The 24856-nt window shown below is 50.0% G+C and overlaps 1 protein-coding gene across 1 annotated transcript in view; it reads left to right on the forward strand.

Moving 5' to 3' along the window:
* Positions 1-19280, forward strand: part of CATSPERG (cation channel sperm associated auxiliary subunit gamma) — a 32247-nt gene extending 12967 nt beyond the window's left edge. Inside the window, exons 7-29 of the mRNA XM_049786567.1 lie at positions 2830-3001; positions 5199-5336; positions 6620-6679; positions 6881-7000; positions 7918-7968; positions 8055-8184; positions 8508-8619; positions 9373-9531; positions 9630-9742; positions 10567-10780; positions 11034-11096; positions 11245-11428; positions 11501-11646; positions 11763-11859; positions 14634-14644; positions 15324-15333; positions 16211-16387; positions 16477-16540; positions 16649-16744; positions 16967-17050; positions 18508-18600; positions 18693-18792; positions 18908-19280. Of these exons, the coding sequence (XP_049642524.1) occupies positions 2830-3001; positions 5199-5336; positions 6620-6679; positions 6881-7000; positions 7918-7968; positions 8055-8184; positions 8508-8619; positions 9373-9531; positions 9630-9742; positions 10567-10780; positions 11034-11096; positions 11245-11428; positions 11501-11646; positions 11763-11859; positions 14634-14644; positions 15324-15333; positions 16211-16387; positions 16477-16540; positions 16649-16744; positions 16967-17050; positions 18508-18600; positions 18693-18792; positions 18908-19150 (2637 nt within the window). The 3' untranslated portion in view covers positions 19151-19280. The remainder of the gene's footprint in view (positions 1-2829; positions 3002-5198; positions 5337-6619; positions 6680-6880; positions 7001-7917; positions 7969-8054; positions 8185-8507; positions 8620-9372; positions 9532-9629; positions 9743-10566; positions 10781-11033; positions 11097-11244; positions 11429-11500; positions 11647-11762; positions 11860-14633; positions 14645-15323; positions 15334-16210; positions 16388-16476; positions 16541-16648; positions 16745-16966; positions 17051-18507; positions 18601-18692; positions 18793-18907) is intronic.
* Positions 19281-24856: the final 5576 nt, after the last annotated feature.

Raw genomic sequence — 24856 nt, forward strand, 5'->3', positions numbered from 1 at the left:
AGAACCAGGTCTTTGTGCCCCAAGAATGAGGCCCTTGTTATTCCCTGTTGTCTATCCTCTGGTCTCTTTCTTCTGTGGGCCTGGGCCTTGTGTCACCCACTTGGAGCCATATAGCTATGCCCTGCTGGGCCCCGACCCAGCACTTGGCTTTCTCACAGTGTGAGGCTGGTGAATCTTCATTATCAAGAGGTTGGGACTGTAGGCAATGGGAGGATTGGTTTCAGGGGTCCTGTCTTTCACTATGCCTCCAGTTAATTTTCTTTTTGGGGTTTTGGGCCATACCCAGCAGCACATAGGGGACATATGGCATGTGGGGTTCAAACCTGGGTCAGCTGCTTGCAAGGCAAATGCCCTACCTGCTGTGCTATTTCTCTGGCCTCTCTAAATTTCTGTGTGTGTGTGTGTGAGAGAGAGAGAGAGAGAGAAGAGAGGTCTTTTTTTTTTGGGGGGGGGGGCCACACCCGGCAGTGCTCAGGGGTTACTCCTGGCTGTCTGCTCAGAAATCGCTCCTGGCAGGCACGGGGGACCATATGGGACACCGGGATTCGAACCAACCACCTTTGGTCCTGGATCGGCTGCTTGCAAGGCAAACGCCGCTGTGCTATCTCTCCGGGCCCGAGAAGAGAGGTTTTTTATGAGCCGTGAGAAACAGGATTCATAGTACCTCTCTGTCTCCTGCAGGCCTCAAGGCCTCATTTCTTTTTTTTTTTTTTTTTAACCTCTTTCCCACAATTAAGGCCCCATTTTTTTTTGTTTTCTTTTGTTTTGTTTTGTTTTTGTTTTTGGGTCACACCCGACAGCACTCAGGGGTTACTCCTGGCTCTATGCTCAGAAATTGCTCCTGGCAGGCATGGGGGACCATATGGGACGCTGGGATTTGAACCACGGACCTTCTGCATGAAAGGCAAACGCCTTACCTCCATGTTATCTCTCAAGGCCCCATTTCTAAAATACATTGGAAGTGGGGGGCTTTGCATGTCAATGTATAAATGAGTGAGAGTGGGCTTAGTTCATAGCAGCCCGTATTGTGTATAAAGCAGCAGTGAATTGTGGAACCTTGACTTTGATGTTCTCCCTTTATCCCTTTATCATTCTTCATTTTGGATGTTGACCCACACTCAGCTGCGGTGCTTCACTGAGCTTCACTCTCTTTTAGCCATGCTCACTGAGCTCCTCCTTTTGCTGCAGTGTTCACAAATTTTTGCCCCCTTTAGCTGTGTTGTTCACCAAGCTTCTCTCCCTTTAGCTTCAGTGCTTGCTCCACCCTTTCTAGGATCCTCCTTAGCTGAAGTGCACAGTCATGGTTGTATGACTCCAGTCACTCATAGAGATTAAATTTAGGATCTCACCCATGCAGTGCAATTGCGCTACTGCCGACCTGCATACATGGCCCTTTGTGCTCATCTGTCAAATTGTGATATACTCGGCCAAGCCCACACCCCTTTCTTTTTTTTTTTTTTTTACTACATTTTTTATTGTAATAACATTGGTTTATTACATATACAGGTTTCAAGTATACAGCATTGTAATTTCACATCTATATCTATATATCTATATCTATATATACATCAACATAAATCTATTTTCCATTCTCCAATACACATTTTATCACTTTTACCCAATTTATTTACTTCTCCCAGGTTTTTTTTTTTTTTTTGTTTTGGTTTTGGTTTTTGGTTTTTGGGCCACCCGGCGGTGCTCAGGGGTTACTCCTGGCTGTCTGCTCAGAAATAGCTCCTGGCAGGCACAGGGGACCATATGGGACACAGGGATTCGAACCAACCACCTTAGGTCCTGGATCGGCTGCTTGCAAGGCAAACACTGCTGTGCTATCTCTCCAGGCCCTTCTCCCAGTTTTTAAATTAATTTCTACTGGGTAGATATTGTTGGTATTGTATTACAGCTGAAGATAAACATGTTCCCCAAACTTAAGAGTTACCAGTTTTAGACAGATTAAAAATAATTTTGGATTTGGGCCACACCCAGCAATGCTCAGGGGTTACTTCTGAATTAGCTCTCAAGAATCACTCCTAGTGCACCCTGGGGGGAACCATTGTGCTGGCAATTGAAACTGGGTTGGCTGTAAGACAACCAACCTACCCACAGTGCAAAATTATCATTTTAGATGTAAAATTTTCCTGAGAAGTTTTCTTCTCAGTGGATATTTTGTTTGTTTGTTTGTTACACTCCTTTCTGAATTGTTCTTTAGGGAGCCAGAAGTGGCTTGTGGGACCCAGATCTCTGAGAGCAGAGTTGCTGTCTGCTGTCTTTAATAAGAGTCATGCTAGGGCATCTGGGGTGGCAGGGATGCCAAATGACAACCAATATCTTGAGCCCCTGCACTATTCCTCTGGATGCTGGGAAATCATATTGAATTTGGATGTCACATGCTAGTCAAGGTGCCCTGGGAGCCACGTGGCCAGTACCAGTGGGTGTCAGGCTTCAGAGCAATAGGATAGAGGGCACTTGTCATGCATGGTCATGCATGTGACAAACCCACGTTCAATTCCTGGGATCCCATATGGTCCCCTGAGTCCACTAGGAATGATTCCTAAGTGCAAAGCCAGGAGGAAACCCTGAGCATCCCCAGGTATTGGTCTCAAAATGAAAACACAAAAACCAAAAAAACACAAAACCACTGGGTGCCTAAGAGTTTATATTTCAGGTAGAATTGGGTTGTGACACATTCCTGGGGCCAAACAAGTCATTGGTTTGTCGATGGGGGAATATATATATATATATCAACAGGGTCCTCTCCTTTCCTCTGGCAGTTAAGGTGTGGGCACAGGGCCTTGGTTACTTCTCACTTGTGTCTCTGTTTCCCTGCAGCTGAGCATTGACAGTTGCTGGGTGGGCTCTCACTACTGCCCCCAGACCAACTTCACAGCCACCATTCATGATGCCATCGCTACCGAGAGCTCCCTCTTCATCCGGCAGAACCAACTTGTCTACTATTTCACAGGAAAATACGTCATTCTCCACGAGCAAGACGTCAGCAGCAGTGAGGGTCACGGGTGTACAGCATCTGGGGCGTGGGGCAGATCACCCAGCCCTGGGTGTACCTTGGACCAAGTAGGCACTGGAGGGCTGGTCCTGTGAGGTCCTGAAACATACCCTGAACCTTAAGCTCCATCATTTCTGTTGTTTCCCTTACCTACCTTCCTCCCTCCTTCACTGCTGGCTCACAGTCCCCAGGAAGGTGTTGATGTATAGGAGGGAGGAGGAGGACTCGGGCCTGGTCTTGGTAGAGCTCAAGAGGAAGATCTTGGAGTTGGAGCCCCAGCCCTGCCCTACATATGAGATGTGCAATTCTGAGCTATACATACTGCCCCCCAGTGTGTACAAGTACCACCACAGGTGGGCAGGCCGCACCTGAAAAGGATGTCAGCACAAGGTGCAGGTTGGAAACTGGAGCAATAATTGCACAGCAAGTAGGCTGCTTGCCTTGCACATAACTGACCAAGATTTGATCCCTGACTTCCCATATGGTCTCACAAGCACCACTAGGAGTAATTCTTGAGTGCAGAGCCAGGAGTAAGCCCTGAGCACTGCCAAGTATGGCCCAAAAATGAACAAAAAAGGGCAAATCACAAAGTGAGTATATATAGAGTGCTCTAGCTTTCTCCCCTAAGTGACAGGTGCTAGCTTGCAGCAGCCCATGCCCTGTGCCCTGGGCCTGAACAGCGCTCATTGTGTTCACTCCCAGCAGCTCTCATGCCATCTGGGTTAGGTCACTTGCACAGCAAAAGGAATAACATTGAGAAAGGCCCAGGCAGAGGAAGGGGCTGCTTGCTGGTATTGGTTTAGGCTGCCGAGAAGTCCAGGAACATGCTGCTATCATAACTACTGTGGGATTTGGGGGCTCAGTAAAGTTCTTAGATCCTGGTGTGATGGTCTGGGCCACTCCCAGCCACTATAGACTCTGTTCCTGGAGACCCAGGAATGAGCAGCTCATTTGTGGTCACAGAATGGGTCTGTTTGTATTGGCTTGGCTCCCTCACCTGCCCTGCTCACATTCCTTTTCTTTCTTTTTATTATCATAACACCGTGATTTATCAAGTTGTTCATAATACAATCATTTCAGGCATTATATTTCAGACACCAATTCCACTACTTGTGTGACCTACCCTTCACCATTGTCCCAAGTTTCCCACCTACCACTCTAGCCTGCCCCCTTGCAGGCACATATTGACTTTATGTTGTTTGTTACAACACAAAGTCAAATGGAATGATCAAAACTTAGCATAGATCAGCCAGGATCAATTTGAAATAATTGTTATATTTCTCCTAAATTTCTACTAAAGTGTTTAAGGATTTGCTGTGCTGTGGATTTAGTCATTGTGCTGTGGGTTCTAGCTGGGCCTTCTGTGCTACTATTTAGGCTTACTGAGCTTGGTGGATTCCTATGTAACTTTCCCATCACATTTCCTGCGATATTACCAGGCCAACACTACTATAAAAATTTGAGGAGTTTTGTAGCTGCTTCAGTATCTATCAACCTGAAACAAATTTGGTGGCTTGGCAATTTGATAAGGTTAAGTTGTGGAGCTGGGCCATTTCTGTCAGATGGTGTAGGGGTGGCATTGGGATGCTGTAGTTCTTGCAGGAATGGGAATCTACTTGCCTCCCACCCCATCCCAGCCCCACCGTTCTAAGAATGCCAGAGGTATATCAGTCCTGACAAGTCTACCAGAGAAGATTCAGCAGACACACACACACACACACACACACACACACACACACACACACACACACACACACACACACACACACTTTATTTCTTTTCCTTTGGACTACATCCAACAGTGCTCAGGGCTTACTTCAGGCTCTGTACTCAATGGGTCACACATGGCAGGGATCAAGGCACCATATGTGGTGCCAGGGATTGAACCTGAGTCAGTTGCATGCAAGGTAAGCACCTTTATCTGCTCTACTACCTCACTGACCCACAAACACAATTTCTGTGGTCCAGGAGAACACAGTGCAGGGCTGGGGGGGTCAACCCTCCCTGAGCCTCATGGAAAGAGTGGAGGTCGGAGGTGGGGATGATTTCCTCTAAGGCTGCAGGAGCCCTGTGGTCATGGGTCCCAAGACAGCCTGCTAAATACTGCCCCAGGAGAGAGGACAGGACCAGGGAAATGGAGGGGGGCCTACCCAAGTCCAAACAGCTGGACAAGAGAGCTTGTGTTGGCCTGCAGATAGATGGATTCGTGTCCTGCCCAATGAGTGCATCAGGAGGCTGTGCCCCGTGTTTTTCCCCAGCAATGGCTCTGAGTACATCTTGGCTCTCTCCTCTGGGAAGAACAAAGGCTTTGTCCACTTTGGGACCATCAGAGGTAAGGCCCAGGGTGTGTTGAATCCAAGAGACCCCTCCAGGCCCACTCAGCTCCAAGGATGACAGCCTTAGGCCTTCCTCCATCATCATGTCTTTGGGAGGGTCCCAGGCTGGAGGACAGCCCTGAATGTGGGCAGAGTGGTGCATTCAGACGGGGGTGCATCGGGTATGGATTTCTGTGGAAGAAGGGAAGCTTGACTCAGAAGTCATTTAAGGGGATAGAAGGGCCAAGGGGCTTACCTTGCACGTGGCTGACCTCATTCTCATTCAGTCTTGGGTACTATGTATGTATTGTCCCTCAAGCTCTTCCAGGAGTGGTCCCATGAGTGTAGAACCAGGAGTAAACCCTGGATACTAGTAGATGTGACCTCCAAATCAAAAGGAAAAGAAGTTATTTAAGTGTAAAGAACTGGTGGACTTGCATAAATTAAAAGAGCATTGTGGGGGCCAGAGAAATAATATAGCGGGTAAGGCATTTGCCTTGCATGTGGCCAACCTGGGTTCAATTCCCAGTATTCCCATATAGTATTCCCTGAGCCTGCTAGGAATGATTTCTGAGTGCAGAGCCAGGAGTAATCCCTGAGTGCCACTGAGTACCCCCTATCCCCCCCCCCCCACAAAAAGCATTGTATATGGCTGGATCCATGATTCTTGGATAGTTTGTATCATTAGGACTCTGGCTGTCCTTGGTAAAAAAAAAAAAAAAAGGAGAGCACAGTGGTCCTTTTGGAGAGACCACTCCAACACATCTGGTCCATTTCCCCACTAGTCTAGTGGGGTTAATGATGCCCCTAGTCTCTGTTTCACTGGCTTATAGAAAGATAAAATACGCTTGCATTTAGAAAGATCTTAGACTGCCATAAAGGTTCATCTTCAGCACAAGGATTTGGCTTCACTGAGGAGATCGATACACTTGTCTTGAGCTAATGTTTGGCCCTAGAGCCAAGGGTTTACTTCTTCCACTTCTTTGAGTCTCCCAAGAGGATGGGAGTAGCATCTTCCCCATGAGCAGTCACACAAATCCCAGGGAACACACTGTGATTGGCCCACCCTGGACTCGGGTCATTTAAGGGAGATAGAAGCTATCCCAAGGCCTGAGTCAATTTCTGAGCAGACTGACTGATAATGGGAGGGACTGGTGGCAAGTGAGCTCTGCTCTTGGGGGCCCCAGGGACTTAGAGAGCATGGGGACACTTGCACCGTATCCCCCAATGATCAGAGAACTGGCATGGGTGGTTCTTGCTGGGCTCGGAAGCACTTGTGTGAGGACCTGCCTCTCTGCAGATGGCCAAGTCACCTTCGTATTGGTTCCCAGGAGGTATTCTGTGTGTAAAAGCTTAAAAGGTACCTGGATGTGCACCAGGGTTTGGAAGGCGGGAACAGTGAGGGCTGGTGGGTATTGGGGAGCAGGGAAATGTGGGGAGAGGTCTTGGGAGATGGTCTTTGTCTCAGGGCTGGAGGTGATGGAGGCAGTAGTTCAGAGTTTGGGGTTGATGGAAAAGGGCTGGGGCACTCGGCTGCACTGGAACACCCTTTCCTGTACAGCCTTCAGCTGCTCCATCATCTGGGCCACATTTGTCTCATTCAAGTACATACTGCTCCTGCTTGTGGAGATCCTCAGGCCCAGCTCCAGGAGGCAGTTCCAGGTGGTCAGATACAACCTAGGTAATGGGAGGCCCGTAGTGGGCAGTAGCCTGCTCTGCTACGGCATAGTGCCTGTATTGTCCTGGGAGGGGGAGGGGTGAGCAGAGAAACTGGGAGGGAGGTACATTAGAGGGAAGGTAGGCCCTGGGCTGTGAACTGAAGTCAGCTAGGAAAGGGCTTTTGGCCCTAAGAAGCCTGGATCTAGAGCAATAGCACAGCAGGGAGGATACTGGTCTGGCACACACGGTAGATATGGTCTCTGAGTGAGGGCCAGGAACAAGGCCTGAACACCATTAGGTGCAGCTCCCCACTCCCCCAATGAAAAAAATGGATAGAGCAATAAAGAGTGCTATGGGTAGGGCATTTACCTTGCATGCTGCTGACCCAGGTTCTATCCCCTGCATCCCATATGGTTCGTCCAGCCCATCAGAAGTGATCCCTGGGGCCGGGCGGTGGCGCTAAAGGTAAGGTGCCTGCCTTGCCTGCGCTAGCCTTGGACGGACCTCGGTTCGATCCCCCGGTGTCCCATATGGTCCCCCAAGCCAGGAGCAACTTCTGAGCACATAGCCAGGAGTAACCCCTGAGCATTACCGGGTGTGGCCCAAAAATAAAAAAAAAAAAAAGAAGTGATCCCTGAGTGGAGCCTCTGAACACCACCAGGTGTGACCCCCCCAAAAAAAAAAACTGCAAACAAAACCCACAGAAATCTGGGTTGGAACTGCTGGGTGCAGGTGTATAGGTAATACATTGTACTCTCTCCAGCCCAGATGAAAGAGACACGTTTTACAGTCTCCAAGTTGTAACCTCAGAGGCTACAACCTTTCTGTTATCCATGAAAAGAATTTTGGCCCACATGAGGAGGCATGGAGGTCAGGGAGGCCAGGCAGGTGTGGGGGCTGTGGACACTCAGGAGCTCTTGCCATGTTCTGCCGCTGTAGTCAGTGACCATCTGGCCATCGTCTTCACCATCCCTGAATTCATCCCTGATGGTAAGGAGGAAGGGCAGGGGGGTCTTTGGGGGAGTCAGGAGAGCTCTTCCCGGACCTCCCAGTCCATTTTCCTTTCCCTGGGCCAGCGCGGGGCTTGGAGTTCCTGATGATGTTGGGGATGGAGTCGTACACCACTGTCCCAATGGTGCCCAAGGGCATGTTCTACAACCCCTACAGCAACCTTCTCTTCCTCTGGGGCAACTTCCTGCTGCAGAGGTGCGGGACCAGGGAGGGGGACCCTCTACAGAGGAGGCACATATCCAAATGGACCCCAGACAGTGACTGGGGTTAGGGGAGTCCAGGCTGGGGTGGGAATAGCAGGAGGCCCCTGTCCAATGAGGAAGGCCCAGCCAATGGGGCAGACAGGAGAGCACTGTGGGGGGGCCCAGGGTGGACTTCCAGGTAGACAAATGTGCCAGTTTCAGGAGGGACAGATTCCCAGGGGTTCTACCTAAGAAACTAGGGGACATGCTAGAGGAGGGCTGAGCCTAGGGCTCTGAGATCTCAGAGCCAGCCCCCCCCCCTTTCCGCCCCTTCAGCTATAACATGGAAAACTTCATCTACCTGGCCAACTTTCCCAAGGAGCTGACCATCAAGTACCTGGTGAACTCCTTTCACGGGGATTTGGTGCTGGTCACAGAGAACGAGGAGGTGGGCTGCCCTTGTACCCCTCAGCCTACCCCTAGCCCCCAGGGGCTGTCCTTTCTCCATAGTCAGGCCCTGGGGTCAGAAGCACATCCTCTGGGAGCCCAGTAGAGGGCGGCTGTAGATAAGATGAGATAAGATGAACCCTAGAACTCGTTTTCCAAAGGCCCTGGGGTGGGGTGGCTTCTTTTCCTTGTGGGGACCACTTCCTGGTGGCTGCTACAGGGACCCACGGCCTAAGCCATGTGGTAAAAAGGAAAGTACTCTTCCCACTTCAGGCCTGTTCAGAGGAGGGACTCCCAGTGTGTATATGAGGGGGTGTGGGGCTGGGATGCTTTCAGAGAGCACTTGTGGAGGGAGCAGCCAAGAATGCCCAAGCGATGGCACGTAGGGCATGTAGGGCGTTTGCCTTGCATGCAGCAGACCCAGGAGGGAGGGTGATTTGAATCCCGGCATCCCACATGGTCCCCCGAGCCTGCCAGGAGTAACCCAGAGCGCCAGAGCGCCACTGGGTTTGACCCAAAAACAAAACAAAAAAAAAAAAAAACAAAAAAAGGTGCCAAGGAGGAGGAAGGATCAACCTTGGAGTGTCCTTTCCCTGCTGCCTTGCTGGCGCTGCTCCTGGATAATAGAAAATCCCACGATGAGTCAACTGGAAGCAGACATGGTTGGGGTCCTCCAGGAAGAGGGGTGGTCCACTCGGCCAAGAAGAGACCAGGTAGGGTTCCTCACACACAGCCCTGACTGCCACAACCCCAGATCTGGTACCACAAGGAAGAGAGCTACCGAATCTACAGGCTGTTTCCGTCTGAGGCTTGGGACACACTGGTGAGTCTGAAGAAGATGCAGAAGTCCCGGTTCTACAGCTACAGGGAGACCATGGTCACCATCTTCTATGAGAGCAGGAAGCTGTACCAGGTGCCAGCTGTGGGGCCGGGCAGGGTGGTGGTGGGAGACCTGGGAAGGTTCAGAGTCGCTAACTCGGCTCTGGGCCCGTCACCCACCCTGCTCTGCAGCTGATGTACCTGGAGACGGATGCGCAGGGGCAGCTGGTCAAGAGGATTGTGCCTCTGGAGCTGCTCCTCAAGTTCCATCAGCCCAAGGACCAATATATCCTGAAGCAGAAAGGGTGAGGAAAACCTCAGTGACACCCTCAGGAGGAAGCTTGGGGAGCTCAGGGCCTCCTTCTGGAAGTTCAAAGAGTGTATCAGGGAGGGCTCTCCTAGGAGGAAGGGGTGCCGGTGTCTGAGTGGGAACCAGAACAAAAAGGGCAGGTGAGAAGATGGAGGATTGCAGATTGTGTTTTTTTTTTTTTTTTTTTTTTTTTGGTTTTTGGGCCACACCCGGCGGTGTTACTCCTGGCTGTCTGCTCAGAAATAGCTCCTGGCAGGCACGGGGGACCATATGGGACACCGGGATTCGAACCAACCACCTTTGGTCCTGGATCGGCTGCTTGCAAGGCAAACGCCGCTGTGCTATCTCTCCGGGCCCCGGATTGCAGATTTTGTATGGGGGGTTCCACACACACACACACACAAAGTCATGACCCCCCCCCAGAGGAAAAGAGACTGGAGGTGCTCAAGAGTTGGGGACCAGCTACTGCAGACAGGGTCATGGGGGCACAGACAAGCTGTGCCCGGAGGATGGGGCTTCCTTAGATGGGGCCCCAGGCAAGCTAGCTCTCTGTGTCCCACTGTGTTTCTCTGGTCTGCTAAGGGGGAGTCCAGATGAGCAATTGGGAGCAAGAGCAAGGGAGGTGGAAGGCAACTTAGGAAGTTGGGGTGAGGGGCAAGGAGGTCAAGGTTAAAGCCCCAAAGGTCTGAGATGGGGAGGGGGAAGGGGGGAGGTCCAGGTGGGTCGGTCTCAACACTGGGTGGGATTCGAGTTGCCCCAGGCAGGGCCCCTGGACCAACGCTAGGAGGAATCAGCTGCCCCCAACACCGGCCCTCCCAGGCAGGTAAAGGTGATGACCTTCGCCAACTACTGCCCCTTCACGGAGATGAGCCTTAGCAACCTGCCGGCCCCACAGGGCTACACGCGTCAGGAGCGTTACCAGGTGAAGCCACCCATCACACTAGACCTGGTGGGCTTCCACCAGGAGAAATCTCTGGGCATCTACCAGGGCGTGGTCTACTATCTCCTCTGGCTTCACTCCAGGTACCACAAGGTGAGTGTCGGTGAGCCAGGTGGGCAGGCAGGGTGGCTGCGGAGGAGAGAGCGGAGTGGGGTGGTTTTTTGGAGGGGGAGGTCAGGGGGAAGCTGGTGGTGGGGAAGGGAAGGGCTGGAGGCAGGAGCCTGGAAGGGATGATGGCTTTGGGCTATGGCCTGCCTGGCACCTTAGCTTTGGGTGGGGAGGTCTGGAGGTGCCTCCTGCCTGGGGAGCCCCCAACCTCTGTGATGGTGACTCGGGATCCCCACAGCCCTACGCAGACCCCGTACATGACGCTACCTGGCGCTGGTGGAAGGACAATCAACCAGATCAGGTGCTCTGGGAGGGTTGGCATGTGTGTGTGTGTGTGTGTGTGTGTGTGTGTGTGTGTGTGTGTGTGTGTGCATGCGGGGAAGGCGTGGAATACCCCTCTGTCCTTCCTCTTTCGCTCTGCTGACTGCCTGGCACACCCCATTCCCCAGGATTATTACTTCTATCTAACGAGCAACAGGCATGGCATCAACAATGTGCACCTGGACCCCTTGAGCTACATGAAGGTCTCCAACCTGAAGGCCGAGTATGATCTTCCGGAGCGCATCTTTTTGGACAAAGGCAACAGATACACCTTCGCCATCCACCTGACCCCACGGGCCGAGCTCCTTAACAGTGAGTGGGGGCGGTGGGCCGAGTGGTGGGTTTGGCGGGGCAGGCCTTGAGCCCCCACCTCCTTCGTGGCAGGCGCCTCCTTTCAGGTCCTGAGCCACCTGAGCGACATGAGCCACCTGAGTCAAGTGAGCTTGACCATGAAGAAGTACGACCCCTCCTGCATCGAGGTGCAGGTGACCAAGACAGTCCTTATTAGTCACAATGCGCTGCTGTTTTGGGTGAGGCTTGAGGTGGGCAGGGAGGGGGTGTTGGGGCGAGGTCTCCATTATTGGAAGGGCTGCTGAGGCATCCTGGGGGCGAATGGTGACCGCTCTGGGGTCCGCCACACCTCCAGATTACCATCAGCGATCTAGGCGCATGCTTCGACCAGGGCATCAGTGGGCACAACCTCATGAAGACTGCCATAATGTTGAAGGTGCGCTCCAGTGCGGGCTGATGGGATCAAGGCTGGCTGTCCCCAGGGGATCCCTCCCATCAGTTGCTCTTCTCCGCAGGTGACTGGCGGCAACCAACACTGCTACCATAACAAACACGAAGGCCATCACATACATGCAAGTATTAACCCCTGGTTATTGGGAGCCTGTCGGGGCAGACAGTGCTGTAATTTTGCCAGGGCTGGTTTCCAGACCACCAATGTGTTGTCTTTTCTTTCTTCTCCTTCCCAGCTGTCCAGCCTCACAGCCTTGCTTTCCTTACAAGTAATGTAGCTTTTACATTAGGGTATGACGTTCCTTTCTTCTTTCTATGTGTGCAGGATTTTTTTGTTTGTTTTTAGGCCACATCTGGTGGTACTCAGGGATTACTCCTGGCTCTGCGTTCAGAAAGGGCAGGTGTGGGGGACCCTGTAGGATGCCGGGGATTGAACCCAGGTTGACTACAATGCAAGGCAAATACCCTACCCGCTGTGCTATTGCTCTGGCCTCCTGTGACATTTCTTTCAGACACAACTCTGCAGAAGGAAGGAAAGTGGGAACAAAGATTAATTAAAAGTGGGAGGCATCGGGGCCGGGCGGTGGCGCTGGAGGTAAGGTGCCTGCCTTGCCTGCGCTAGCCTAGGACGGACCGCGGTTCGATCCCCCGGCTCCCATATGGTCCCCCAAGAAGCCAGGAGCAACTTCTGAGCACATAGCCAGGAGTAACCCCTGAGCGTCACAGGGTGTGGCCCAAAAACCAAAAAAAAAAAAAAAAAAAAAAGTGGGAGGCATGGGGCCGAAGAGATAGCATGGAGGTAAGGCATTTGCCTTTCATGCAGAAGGATGGTGGTTCAAATCCTGGCATCCCATATGGTCCCCTGTGCCTGCCAGAGGCGATTTCTGAGTATAGAGCCAGGAGTAACCCCTGAGCACAGCAGGATGTGACCCCCCTCCAAAAAAAAGTGGGAGGTGTAGTATTACAGCCCTTATGATGGACTTGGATGTTTGTGGATGGATGGATGGATGGAGGGACCTTTCTCTGCCATCCCAGGCCACATGGCTCTGCAACCCCCTTCATCCGGCGGGTATCTGGGTCCAGGAGAGCGGCAGGTATAGAACTCACTCACAGGCAGGCTTCCAGAGAGATAACATCTTTATTTGCCCTGGCCATCACATGTGGCCTATATCATAAACCTATTTAAGCACATGCCATTCTTTTTTTTTTTTTTTGGTTTTTGGTTTTTGGGCCACACCCAGCGGTGCTCAGGGGTTACTCTGCTCAGAAATAGCTCCTGGCAGGCACGGGGGACCATATGGGACTCCGGGATTCGAAACCAACCACCTTTGGTCCTGGATCAGCTGCTTGCAAGGCAAACACTGCTGTGCTATCTCTCGGAGCCTGCACAAGCCATTCTTAGCTTGCCCTGCCTCTTAACTCCTTTCAGCTATCTCTTCTCTAACTTCCATCCAGGCAAAATCCCTTTTGGCCCCTTAAGCCAAACCTTTTATAAACTCCCCAAGACCCCTCCCAGGAATGGGAGGGTCTGACAGGTAAGATCAAGTTACACAGGAAGAATGGTGGGGGGGAGGCACAGGAGGCAGAGAGATAGATGGCATAGAGGTAAGGCATTTGCCTTGCATGCAGAAGGTCGGTGGTTCGAATCCTGGCATTCCATATGGTCCCCCGAGCCTGCCAGGAGCGATTTCTGAGCATAGAGACAGAAGTAACCTCTGAGTGCTGCCGGGTATGACCCAAAAAAAAACAAACAAAAAAGTGGGAGACACAGGGGGAAAGTGGGGGACACAGCTCCTTCTCCAGACAGCACAAAAGGCCTCTATGGCTCACCTGGCTCTTCTCTGTGTAGCCCCCTCCTTTGTTTTGGGGGTACACAGCCCGTGGCGCTCAGGATCCTGGCTGTGTGCTTAAAAATCACTCTTGGGGGGGCCGGGCGGTGGCGCAAGAGGTAAGGTGCCTGCCTTGCCTGCGCTAGCCTTGGACGGACCGCGGTTCGATCCCCTGGCGTCCCATATGGTCCCCCAAGCCAGGAGCAACTTCTGAGCGCATAGCCAGGAGTAACCCCTGATCGTCAATGGGTGTGGCCCAAAAACCAAAAAAAAAAAAAAAAAAAAATCACTCTTGGAAGGCTTGGGAACCGTATGGGATTCCGGGAATCAAATCCGGGTCTGTCCTGGTTGAGCCGTGTGCAAGGCAAACACCCTGCCACTGTGCTATCTTTCCAGCCCCTCTCTGTAGCCCTTTATGTGTCCACTTGCTGGTATTTGTGTCTTCTGCATCCTTGCTTGGTGCATCCTTGCTTGCACACCCACCCCTTGCACAGAGACGGATGGTGATGCTGGGAGAGGTGCAGGCATCTATCTGTTCTGGGGATCAGGGAATGGGGAACTGGAAGAGGAGCTGCCCCAGAGTTTGCTTTCACACTTCCCTGTCCACCTGCCTTGGTCTGACTTAAATTAGTCATTTCAGAGACTGGAGGCAGAACCCCAGATTCCCTGATTATAGGCTTGTAGGAGACAATGAATGTCAATCAGAGATAAGAACAAAGGGACCAGTGTGACAGCACAGTGTGGGAGGGTGTTTGCCTTGTACACAGTTGACCTAGGTTCAATCTCCAGCATTCTTTAAGGTTCCCTGAGCCAGGATCCCTGAACCAGGAGTGATCCCTGAACACATAGCCCGGAGGAAGCTTTGAGTATCACCAGATATAGCCCTACCCCAAAATGTAAAATAGAAGAGTCAGCTGAAAGTTCAGAAAGATAGTACAGGGAGTAAGGTGTTTGCCTTGTGTATGGCTGACCACAGTTCAAAACCTGTCACAGCATGTGATCTGAGTACCAACAGGAATGACCCCTGAGCACAGAACTAGGAGTAAGCCCGAAATGCCCCCTCAAAAGAACACAAACTAGAGATAATACAGAAGATAAGGCAAATGAACTTAGGGTAGGTGTTAGTAGAGGATATGATCTTTGTGTGTGTGTGTGTGTGTGTGTGTGTGTGTGTGTGTGTGGTTTTTGGGTCACACCCGGCAGTGCTCAGGGGTTATTCCTGGCTCCAGGCTCAGAAATTGCTCCTGGCAGGCACGGGGGACCATATGGGACACTGGGATTTGAATCGATGACCTCCTGCATGAAAGGCAAACACCTTACCTCTATGCTATCTCTCTCTTTTTTTTTTTTTTTTTTTTTTTGGTTTTTGGGCCACACCTGGCGTTGCTCATGGGTTACTCCTGGCTGTCTGCTCAGAAATAGCTCCTGGCAGGTACGGGGCACCATATGGGACACCATGGGACACCGGGATTTGAACTAACCACCTTTGGTCCTGGATCGGCTGTTTGCAAGGCAAACACCGCTGTGCTATCTCTCCAGGCCCCATGCTGTCTCTTACTTGTGGTTGACCTAGGTTTGATTCCCAGCACTTTATATTGTCTCCCACACTCCACTAGGAGTGATCCCTGAGTATAGAGCAGGAGTTAAGTCCTAAGCATAGGTGTGCCTCCCTACCCCACCCAACCCCCCCCCAAAAAAAAAAGAAATGCTAAAATCAGATTTGATAAGAGAGAAAGATTTAGAGCCGAGATTTTCAAACTTATTTGATTTACCAAGACCTTTTTAATAAAAACAATTACTTGAGACTGGGACAGATTGTCCTGTGGACAGGATGCTTACCTTGCAAGCAGCAGACCTAGGTTCAGTCCCCAGCACCCCAAAAAGCCTTCCAAGCCTGGTAGGAGTGATCCCTGAGCACAGAGCCAGGACTAAGCTGTGAGCATATCTGGGTGTGGCTCTAAAACAAAACAAAGCCAAAAGTTACCCAGCATTCATCAAGAAGTGCTGAGCCCAAAAAAAAAGAAAGAGAGAAGGAAGGAAGGAAGGAAGGAAGGAAGGAAGGAAGGAAGGAAGGAAGGACGGAAGGAAGGACGGAAGGACGGCAGCAAGGAAGGAAGTAAGGAAGGAAGGAAGGAAGGAAGGAAGGAAGGAAGGAAGGAAGGAAGGAAGGAAGGAAGGAAGGAAGGAAGGAAGGAAGGAAAGAAAGAAAAGAAAGAAAAAGAAATGCTTAGCCCTCGTTAAGCAAGCAAAGAGAAAAGCACTTGACCAGTTGCACCGATCTACTCTCCCCCAGTGACCCAGTGTCCTCTGGGAGTGGTGTCCCCTACTTTGGGATACCCCCTCAAGAGACCTGCCTGTGGGGGTAAGAAGAGTGAGGAGGGGATAGAACAGGAACAGGAATCACTTCCTGTGGCCAGCCAAAGCTCATTCATTCATCCATTTACTCATCCCGCCTTCATGGAGCGGGGCCTGTGGCAGCGAGGCTGTCTGTGCTCATCACTGCCCTGTTGGCACCCACCTCCAGGCTTGTCTCCTTCCATGCAGGAGAACCTGATGATGCCAGTGTTACTGGGTTGCCCGCCGGGCAAGCGCCTAGCCTTTGATATCACCTACACGCTGAAGTACAACAAGGAAAAGAACAGACACTATTTCGACTGTGTGAAGGAAGACCCCGAGATGCCCTGCTTCCTCTTCCGGGACAGTGCGTGAGCCCCTTTCCCCTATACACCTTCTCGGCAGCCCTTCCTCCCCTTCTAGGGCCAAGCTAATACCTTCTGGTCACCTCTGCAGCTTTCTACCCCTTCTTCTTAATCCAAGACATGGTGACGGGAGATTCCGGCAAGTTTAAGGGCAGGTAAATCCATAGCCAAGTGAGGCAGTAAAGGCGGGGAGAAGAGGGGAGAGGAGGGGAGCAGGTGTCCAAGGATGGGGTATCTGAGTTCCTCTGCTCTACTCCCTTCAGCTACATACTGAAGGTGGTGGGCGGCGGGCCCACTGAGGCCACCATCCGAGAATACAGCGAAGCAGAAATCTTCCGTTATAACAGCCCTCTAGACCAGTAATGCCCCTGGGCACAGCCCTGAAGTCCTCCTTGGTTCACCTGCCAGCCCCACCTTAGTATCCCAATCACAGGACACACCCACTGCCCCCCCACAGGCACCACTCTGGCCATGACCACGCCTACAGCCTCTGTTGCCTCTGGGTTCCCTGGGGGGGAGCACCCAGTTGTGAGGCTCCACCCAACCTTATTGATCTTATTGATGGTTACATGATTCTGCAGGTCCAACAGCCTCATCTGGATCTCCAAACTGCCCAGAACAGACTTGCCCTTTACCATCATGTCTGATGAGAAATCCAGCATTGAGTGAGTGTGGACCCAGGCTGCCCCCCATAGTCCCTTCTGGCCAGTCTGTTCCTTTTGCTGGCCCCAAGTCACTGGTGTGCAGTGCTGGACATTGTCCTTCCCCTCCCACACTTTCTTTGCCCTCCCCTTCCCCTACCTCCTGCCCTTCCTTTTCCCCTTCCCTCCTCTTCCCGTCTTCTCCTCCTCCTCCTCCTCCTCCTCCTCCTCCTCCTTATTCTTCTTCTTCTCCTCCTCCTCCTCCTCCTCCTTCATCATCTTCTTCTTCCTTCTCCCTCCTCTTCCTCCTCCTTTTTCCTGGTGCCAGGGTTGGAAGCGAGGGCCCTAGTAGCCAAGTGCTGTTCCCTGGAGCTGCATCTCTAGTCCAATGCTGGTTCTTCTACTTTTTTTTTGTGTGTGTGGTTTTTGGGTCACACCCGGCAGTGCTCAGGGGTTACTCCTGGCTCCATGCTCAGAAATTGCTCCTGGCAGGCACGGGGGACCATATGGGATGCCGGGATTTGAACCAATGACCTTCTGCATGAAAGGCAAATGCCTTACCTCCATGCTTTCTCTCCGGCCCCTTCTTCTACTTTCTTTACATGCCCCTTTATCCAGAAGCACTTTTATAGCAGGAACATTTGGCTGCTCTCCCCCCCCTGCCCCTTCCCTAGTCTTCCCCTGCTCCTGCTTTCTGTACTCACCAGGTCATCTTGGTTGGGCTCTGTCACCCTTGCGAACAGATTCTGGTCACACTCAGCGTAGCATTGGTTGAGACCACTATAAATGTACTAATTTATAGCGGGCATTGACTGAAGTGAAGGACTGATGAAAAAAGCAAACACTGGAGGATCAAATTAGGATTTATAACAAATATAAAACACATTGGGATTCAGTGAAAGGAAGAGAAAGAGGCCATGAACAAATAAATCACCCTGCATCTCTCTCTCTCTCTCCATTCCACCTGTGTTACTAAGTAAATGAGAAGAGGCCGAGGGCATGACTCAGGGCTGAAGCACATGCAAAGCAGTTGGAAGCCCCGGGTGTGATCCCTAGCATTACATGGACCCCTGTGTACCAAGCCAGGACTAGCCCATGAGCAGTGCCAGGCATGGCCTGCAAACCCAAAAATGTCTTTCAATTAATTCAAAGAAGAATCAGTGGCAATGGGATAGGACCCCATCGGTACTCAAGCTGTAACTGTAGGATCGAAGAGGGAGGGCAACTCAGGCTAGATGGAGAGTGGACACAGGTTAGTGAACATTCCACGCTGGATAGTTGGGGCAGTCATGCAGGGATTGGTGGGTCGTACTGCCACGGTAAGGAGGAAGTGAGGGAGTTAACAGCTTGGCATGTGGTGGACCTCCTGTACGCTTCAGAGGGTAAATGAATGATGGAGAGGGTGCAGGGAGAAAGCATGAGCCTGTACTCCCAGAATCGGGCCAGGTGTCCTTCCCTGTGATGGACCTTTGACCCCTTAGGTGGCTGTGTATGGAGAACTCGCCCTGCCATGACATCATTCCCAGCGGCTTCTTCGCCCCTGATTTCTTTTTCAAGGTGTTGGTGAGCAATCGGTGAGCCAGGCTCAGAGTCCCGAGTGGGAAGAGGGACTTGCAGTGAGGTCCTTGACTCCGCTCCTAACCCCGTGCCCCCACTGTCGCCCCAGTGGTGTAGACAATAGCACCTACTGTGACTACCAGCTTGTCTTCCTGCTGCACATCCATGGCTTCCCCATCAGCGCCAAGAGGGCCCTCTTCATCCTCATGGTGAGTGTTTGTCCAGGAGAGGCTCAGCTGGCAGGGTGGGATTGGAAACAGGGGACCCCCCCAGCCCCCATCCCACTGAGACAACCTTCCCCTGAGTGCTCTGCACTGCTTGCAGGTGTCAGCCAGCATCTTCATCAGCTTGTTCATCCTCTACATTTTCATCTGCATCATAAAGCCCTTTGTCTTAAAGGGCTGCAACTTTCTCCGCTGGAAGATAAACACCCTTATGGTTTCCGAGTCCTTCTACACCAACGCCTCCTCTTCCAGAGTCTTCGTTGCTGGGTCGTCCAAGATCTTCAACTACAAGTTCAACGTCCAGACAACAGAGATCAGTGAAGATGAAAAGAAGAACTCTTGAAGAAGTAGCCGAGCTGACCTCTGGCCTACGCCACCCAAATGCCTGACATCTATCTTCCTCCTGTACCTCTTGGTCCATCTTAGAAATCCAACTAGTCGCCATTCTATGCTTTTTTCCCCATTTTGCTAGAATTTTCACTGCTTTTAGTCAAAAGACTCAAGACCAGCCCTGGGTCCTTGTTAGGGGCCGTAGTGGTTACTTTGTATGCACAGATGTACACGCCTTTAAGACAGCCCTCTGTGCTAGTGGAACATCTAGAAGCTTCTGTTTGCCAACTGAGTGCTTCCTGCAGGTAACCTCAGGCTCTTTACAGGCAACTCATAATCTAGACCATTGCTATGGCCTGCAGTTTCGATTGTTCAGCGCCCATGTTTTATGCCAGTCATTAAATATTTTGAACAACAGCATCTCTTGCATGTCTGTTTTTGGAAAGTTGTTTTTGTTGTTGTTGTTATCATTGCCTAAGAGCCAGCATTTATGCTCAAATGGCCATATGGAAAGGAGTCACTTATGGGCCTTGTTAACCTAGGCTTGGAATAGTTTGATCTAGAAGGACAGTGGATAAGCTGTTTGCCTTGCTGTGGCCAACCCAGTTTGATCCTTGGCACTGTATATGGTCTCCTGAGCCCTACTAGGTATGATACCTGAGTGAAGGAATTAGCCCTGAGCACTGCTGGGTATTTTCTAAAAATGAAGAATAACAAAGTTTTGGGTTTTGAAGTTCTCCATATTCATAGGATTCAGGCTCCATTTCTCTCTTACTTTTTGGTGACTCCTGAGTATGGTCTGGTATCATCCTGAGACTTCATATTGGCATGTTTTAGAATTCAGAGAAGGGCCCCGGAGAGATAGCACAGCGGTGTTTGCCTTGCAAGCAGCCGATCCAGGACCTAAGGTGGTTGGTTCAAATCCCGGTGTCCCATATGGTCCCCCGTGCCTGCCAGGAGCTATTTCTGAGCAGACTGCCAGGAGTAACCCCTGAGCATTGCCGGGTGTGGCCCAAAAACAAACAAAAAACAAAAAAAAAAAAAAAAAAAGAATTCAGAGAAAGAAGGGGTTTGGAGCACATGTCCCAGACCAAAGTTCTATCAGTTGCTCCAACTTGGCTCAGTCACAGGACATATTCAGCTATCAACAAGTCTTAAGTGGTGGCTGTAAATTAAGGAGAATGTCATGGACTACATTGTCCTATTTTGGTCCATTTGGGTTTATAAAGTAGCATACCACTGGGCTAGAGAGATAATATAATGAGTTGGGTGCTTACCTTATACTTGGCTGACCCAAAATTATTTGAACTCTCCCGGAAGTGATTGCTAAGCACAGAGCATGAGTAAGCCCTGAGTACCACTTGGTGTGGTACTCAACCAACAAACACAAATATAGACTATCACAGAGCAGGTGACTCAGGCACCATCAAGGTAGCCCTGGAGCCTCCCACACACTCTGGGTCCATTTTGCGTGGCCATTTCGCTGCTTGGCTTATAACCCAAAGAATATAGAAAGTATGTCCTCAAACAAGTCTGTGTCCTACCATGTTTATATTCACTGTATCACTGAGCCACAGCATTGACTGGCCCACACAGTCACCCTGAGCATCCTGGGAGTGACTCCCAGGTCCCCTGAGCAGTGCTTAGGATAAACCCCCAAGTCACAGAAATTTATCAGGCCCGGAGAGATAACATGGAGGTAAAGCGTTTGCCTTTCATGCAGAAGGACGGTGGTTTGAATCCCAACATCCCATATGGTCCCCTGTGCCTGCCAGGGGCGATTTCTGAGCATAGAGCCAGGAGTAACCCATGAGCGCTGCCGGGTGTGATCCAAAAACAAAAACAAAATTTATTTATCATAGTCTTTCATCTAAGAAGCCAGTCACTCTTGACTGTGCTTGGGGAGATAACAATGGAACTCTGGTTGACAGCTGCAAGGTCTTATGTCCTATCCTGGCTCTCTTACCCCTGAAGATGCTTTTACTGTAGTGACACTGAACTGCTAAGATTTTTTTGTTGTTATTCTCACCTCCCTCTGTCTGGCCTGTTTGTTGTTGAAATAGCCATTATATTCACCAGGGGTTTCACACAAACCTGACTCTGGTGCTTGCTGTTTTTGCTGTGGTACTTACTCAGGGAGAGTTGCACCCCTTTGCTTGCATTACATGCACTTCCTGTCTGAGTGCCTGCCTGCTACTCCTCTTTTATGATGCTTCCACCCACCTGGGTGCATGTGGGAAAGCTACTTGTGGTAGCTGGGATTCGAGATGGCAGAATGGTCAGACTGCACAGCAAGCAGAACTGCATTTGGAATGTAGGGGATACTGAGACAAACAAACGTAGACTAGCGAGAAAGATGTTCTAAGCTGTTGGATGGTTCCTCCACACTTCACTGCAACTCTCGAAACATCCTCTATCTGATTAAGACAGGTTTCCAGCTAGTTAGTAGAATGGCTCACTGTAAAATAAATCCCCACATTGTGAGATTATTGCACATGTGTATTTCCACGCCCTGGCTGATGAGTCTGAAGAAGGTAGGGTAGCCACGAAAAATTAATAAATCGAGCCAGTCAGGAGAAGTCATGGAGTCAATGGATTCTCATCTTCTGTGTGTCTCTGTATGCCAAGCCAAACTGACTTTTCTTTATTCTCCCAGTACAAAAATCCACCAGGTGGGAAAGGGTAGAGTGAAATTCAGGTGGACTTTTACATATCAAAGGGGTAGGTTTAAAGGAAGGAGAAAGTTGGTGGAATCCTTTTATTTTGGGTTAATAGCTGGGTGTCCTCTTAAGCTAATGGTGGGTCTATGGGGTTCATATGACGTTATGTGGTTCCTACCAGCATAATCCAAGCCTGGGTTGAGGCTTAGAAAGAGGTAAGTGGGATTAAGCCCCAATTCCTGGGATAATTCTTTTCATTCTGTAGGAAACTCATGAAAAACCTCTTCCTGTTTAACATACAATCAAAACTCAAAGGAACACTCAGTGTGACATTGTCCAGGGAATCAGTTGTTTCTGTCCCCTTTGCTAACTCCCCTTTCTTATAGGGAGTGCCCACATTTGACAGTGTCCAGGGTTTATTCCTGGCTCTGTGCTTAGGGATCAGGTGGTGCTTAGGGGGATCACATGGAGTGCCAAAAATCAAATCTGGATCAGTGCTGAAAGACAGGTGCCTTACTCACTGTACCATCTGGCCTGCAGTCTCCCTTAAAGCCTCATTCATATGCTAAGTTGATTCTTTGTCCTTTTTGGTTTTGTTTTTCATCTCTGTTCCAAGGGAGTAAAAGAACTCTCTCACAGATACTGAAATTAAAAACTATGCATTACTTGGCTCAACAGTCTTTCTAGGGCCAGCCAACCTAGTAGAGTACTTGCTTTGTACCTAGCTAACTCATTCAATCTCTGGACCCCTGTATAGTCAGTCCCCCAAGCACCACCAGGAGTAATTTATTTTTATTTATTATTATTTTGTTTGTTTGTTTTTCCAGGCCACACCCATTTGATGCTCAGGGGTTACTCCTGGCTAAGCGCTCAAAACTTGCCCCTGGCTTGGGGGGACCATATGGGATGCTGGAAGATCGAACCGCGGTCCTTCCTTGGCTAGCGCTTGCAAGGCAAACACCTTACCTCTAGCGCCACCTCGCCGGCCCCGAAGGAGTAATTTCTGAGTGCAAAGCTAAGAATAATTTCTGACCATTGCCAGGTGTGGCCTCAAAACCAAACCAAACCAAACCAAACCAAATAAATAAGATGTTCAATAAAGATATTGACTTTTTGGGGGGAGTTTGTTTTGTGGCTACTTTCAAAAAAAAAAAAAGTAATTTTTTTAATTTGGCTTTTGGGTCACACCTGGCAGCACTCAGGGGTTACTACTGGCTCTATGCTCAGAAATCGCTCCTGGCAGGCCCAGGGGACCATATGGGATGCTGGGATTTAAACCACCGACCGTCACACAAGGCAAATGCCTTACCTCTATGCTATCTGTCCAGCCCCATGGCTACTTTCAAAAGTGCTCAGATCTTACCCCAGCTCTGCACTCAGGCTGGGCTAGAAGGATCCTATGTGGTACTGGCAATCAAACCCTGGTGGGTCCTGTGTAAGGAAAACACTCTACCCATTTTATTCTCGCTGCAGTCTCTGAAGAATCTTTAGTGCTGTTATCAGTGGCACATAAATGAAAACCCAAGTATTACCATGGGAGCCCTTAAATGAATTGTGCACTATTCATGTAATATTGAGTATTATTTAGCTAGGCTTTTCTCTGTGTGTCAGAAATATGTTGATCTACAGGAGTGTTTTTAACTTATCCCCAAAAGCATGTTTTTTTGGGGTCTAAAGAGATAGTGCAGTGGGTAAGGCACATGGTTGATACAAGGTCAATTCTAAACACTCCATACGGTCTCCTAGCACTGCCAAGGCTGGCAGAGCCACAAATAAGCCCTGACCACAGCTAGTGTGGCCCAAAATGTCCCCCAACTAAAAACCAAACAAAAACAGTTGTTATTAAGAAAATATGTAGGGGGCCAGAGAGATAGCATGGAGGTAAGGCATTTGATTTTCATGTAGAAGGACAGTGGTTTGAATTCCGGCATCCCATAATCCCATATGGTCCCCTGTGCCTGGCCTGCCAGGGGCGATTTCTGAGCATAGAAAAAAAAAAAAAGAAAATATGTAAGAAAAGAGAGCGAGAGAACAATGGGTAAGGCTCTTGCCTAGCACATGGCCAGTACAAGTTCAATTCCCAGTATCCCATATGGTCCGGAGCACTTACCAGGAGTGATCCCTGAGTACAGAGTTCAGAATAAATCCCAAGGATGGATGGGTGTGGTCCAAACACACACACACACATACACACACACACGTATATACATACAGACATTAAGTGTAACCTGGAATGTTGCACTGGTGAAGGGGGGTGTTCTGTTTATGACTGAAATATATTTTGTTTGTTTGTTTGTTTTTTGGGTCACACCCAGCGGTGCTCAGGGGTTACTCCTGGCTGTCTGCTCAGAAATAGCTCCTGGCAGGCACGGGGGACCAAATGGGACACCGGGATTCGAACCAACCACCTTTGGTCCTGGATTGGCTGCTTGCAAGGCAAACGCCACTGTGCTATCTCTCCGGGCCCCTATGACTGAAATATTTTATATTAAAAAAAAGTATAACCCGAATCAGTTTTGATGTTGAAAGTTTTATATATCAATTCATTGACTTTTTTAAAAAATAAATTATCAATTGGAGGCTGGTGATATCCAAGTAAAGAAACCTACCTAATAAAACCCTGCTCGGATGGGGCTGACATTTTAATCTAAATTACAGAAAAACTAGAGCTGTAGACTAGGCATATGTGCTTATCCGGAAATTTTGGGGGTCATCCTTAGTATTCAAAGCCACATAACTAGACTTGGAGCAACAGCTTTGAGTCTCAGCCCAGCTAAGTCATATTTGGAAGTTTAGGCAGCCTCTCCAAGTCTGTCTATAAAAAAAGGAAAACAATGACACAACACAGCAGTCCCAAAATCTCCATCACCGTCACCACTAGGCTTAAATGAAGCTATAATGACAGTGAAGTCTCCGAAAACATAGAAAAGTAGCTTCCAGGCACCAAGCTTGAAGCTAAGGAAGCCATACTGGTTAAGGGAACCAAGGCAGGTGACGCTAGCTCAACCATTTTCGATAGGGACAAAAAAAAAAAAGTAACTTCCGGTTGTCGTTTGAGT

The sequence above is a fragment of the Suncus etruscus genome, chromosome 14 (assembly GCF_024139225.1).
Source record: "Suncus etruscus isolate mSunEtr1 chromosome 14, mSunEtr1.pri.cur, whole genome shotgun sequence".
Classification (NCBI taxonomy): domain Eukaryota; kingdom Metazoa; phylum Chordata; class Mammalia; order Eulipotyphla; family Soricidae; genus Suncus; species Suncus etruscus.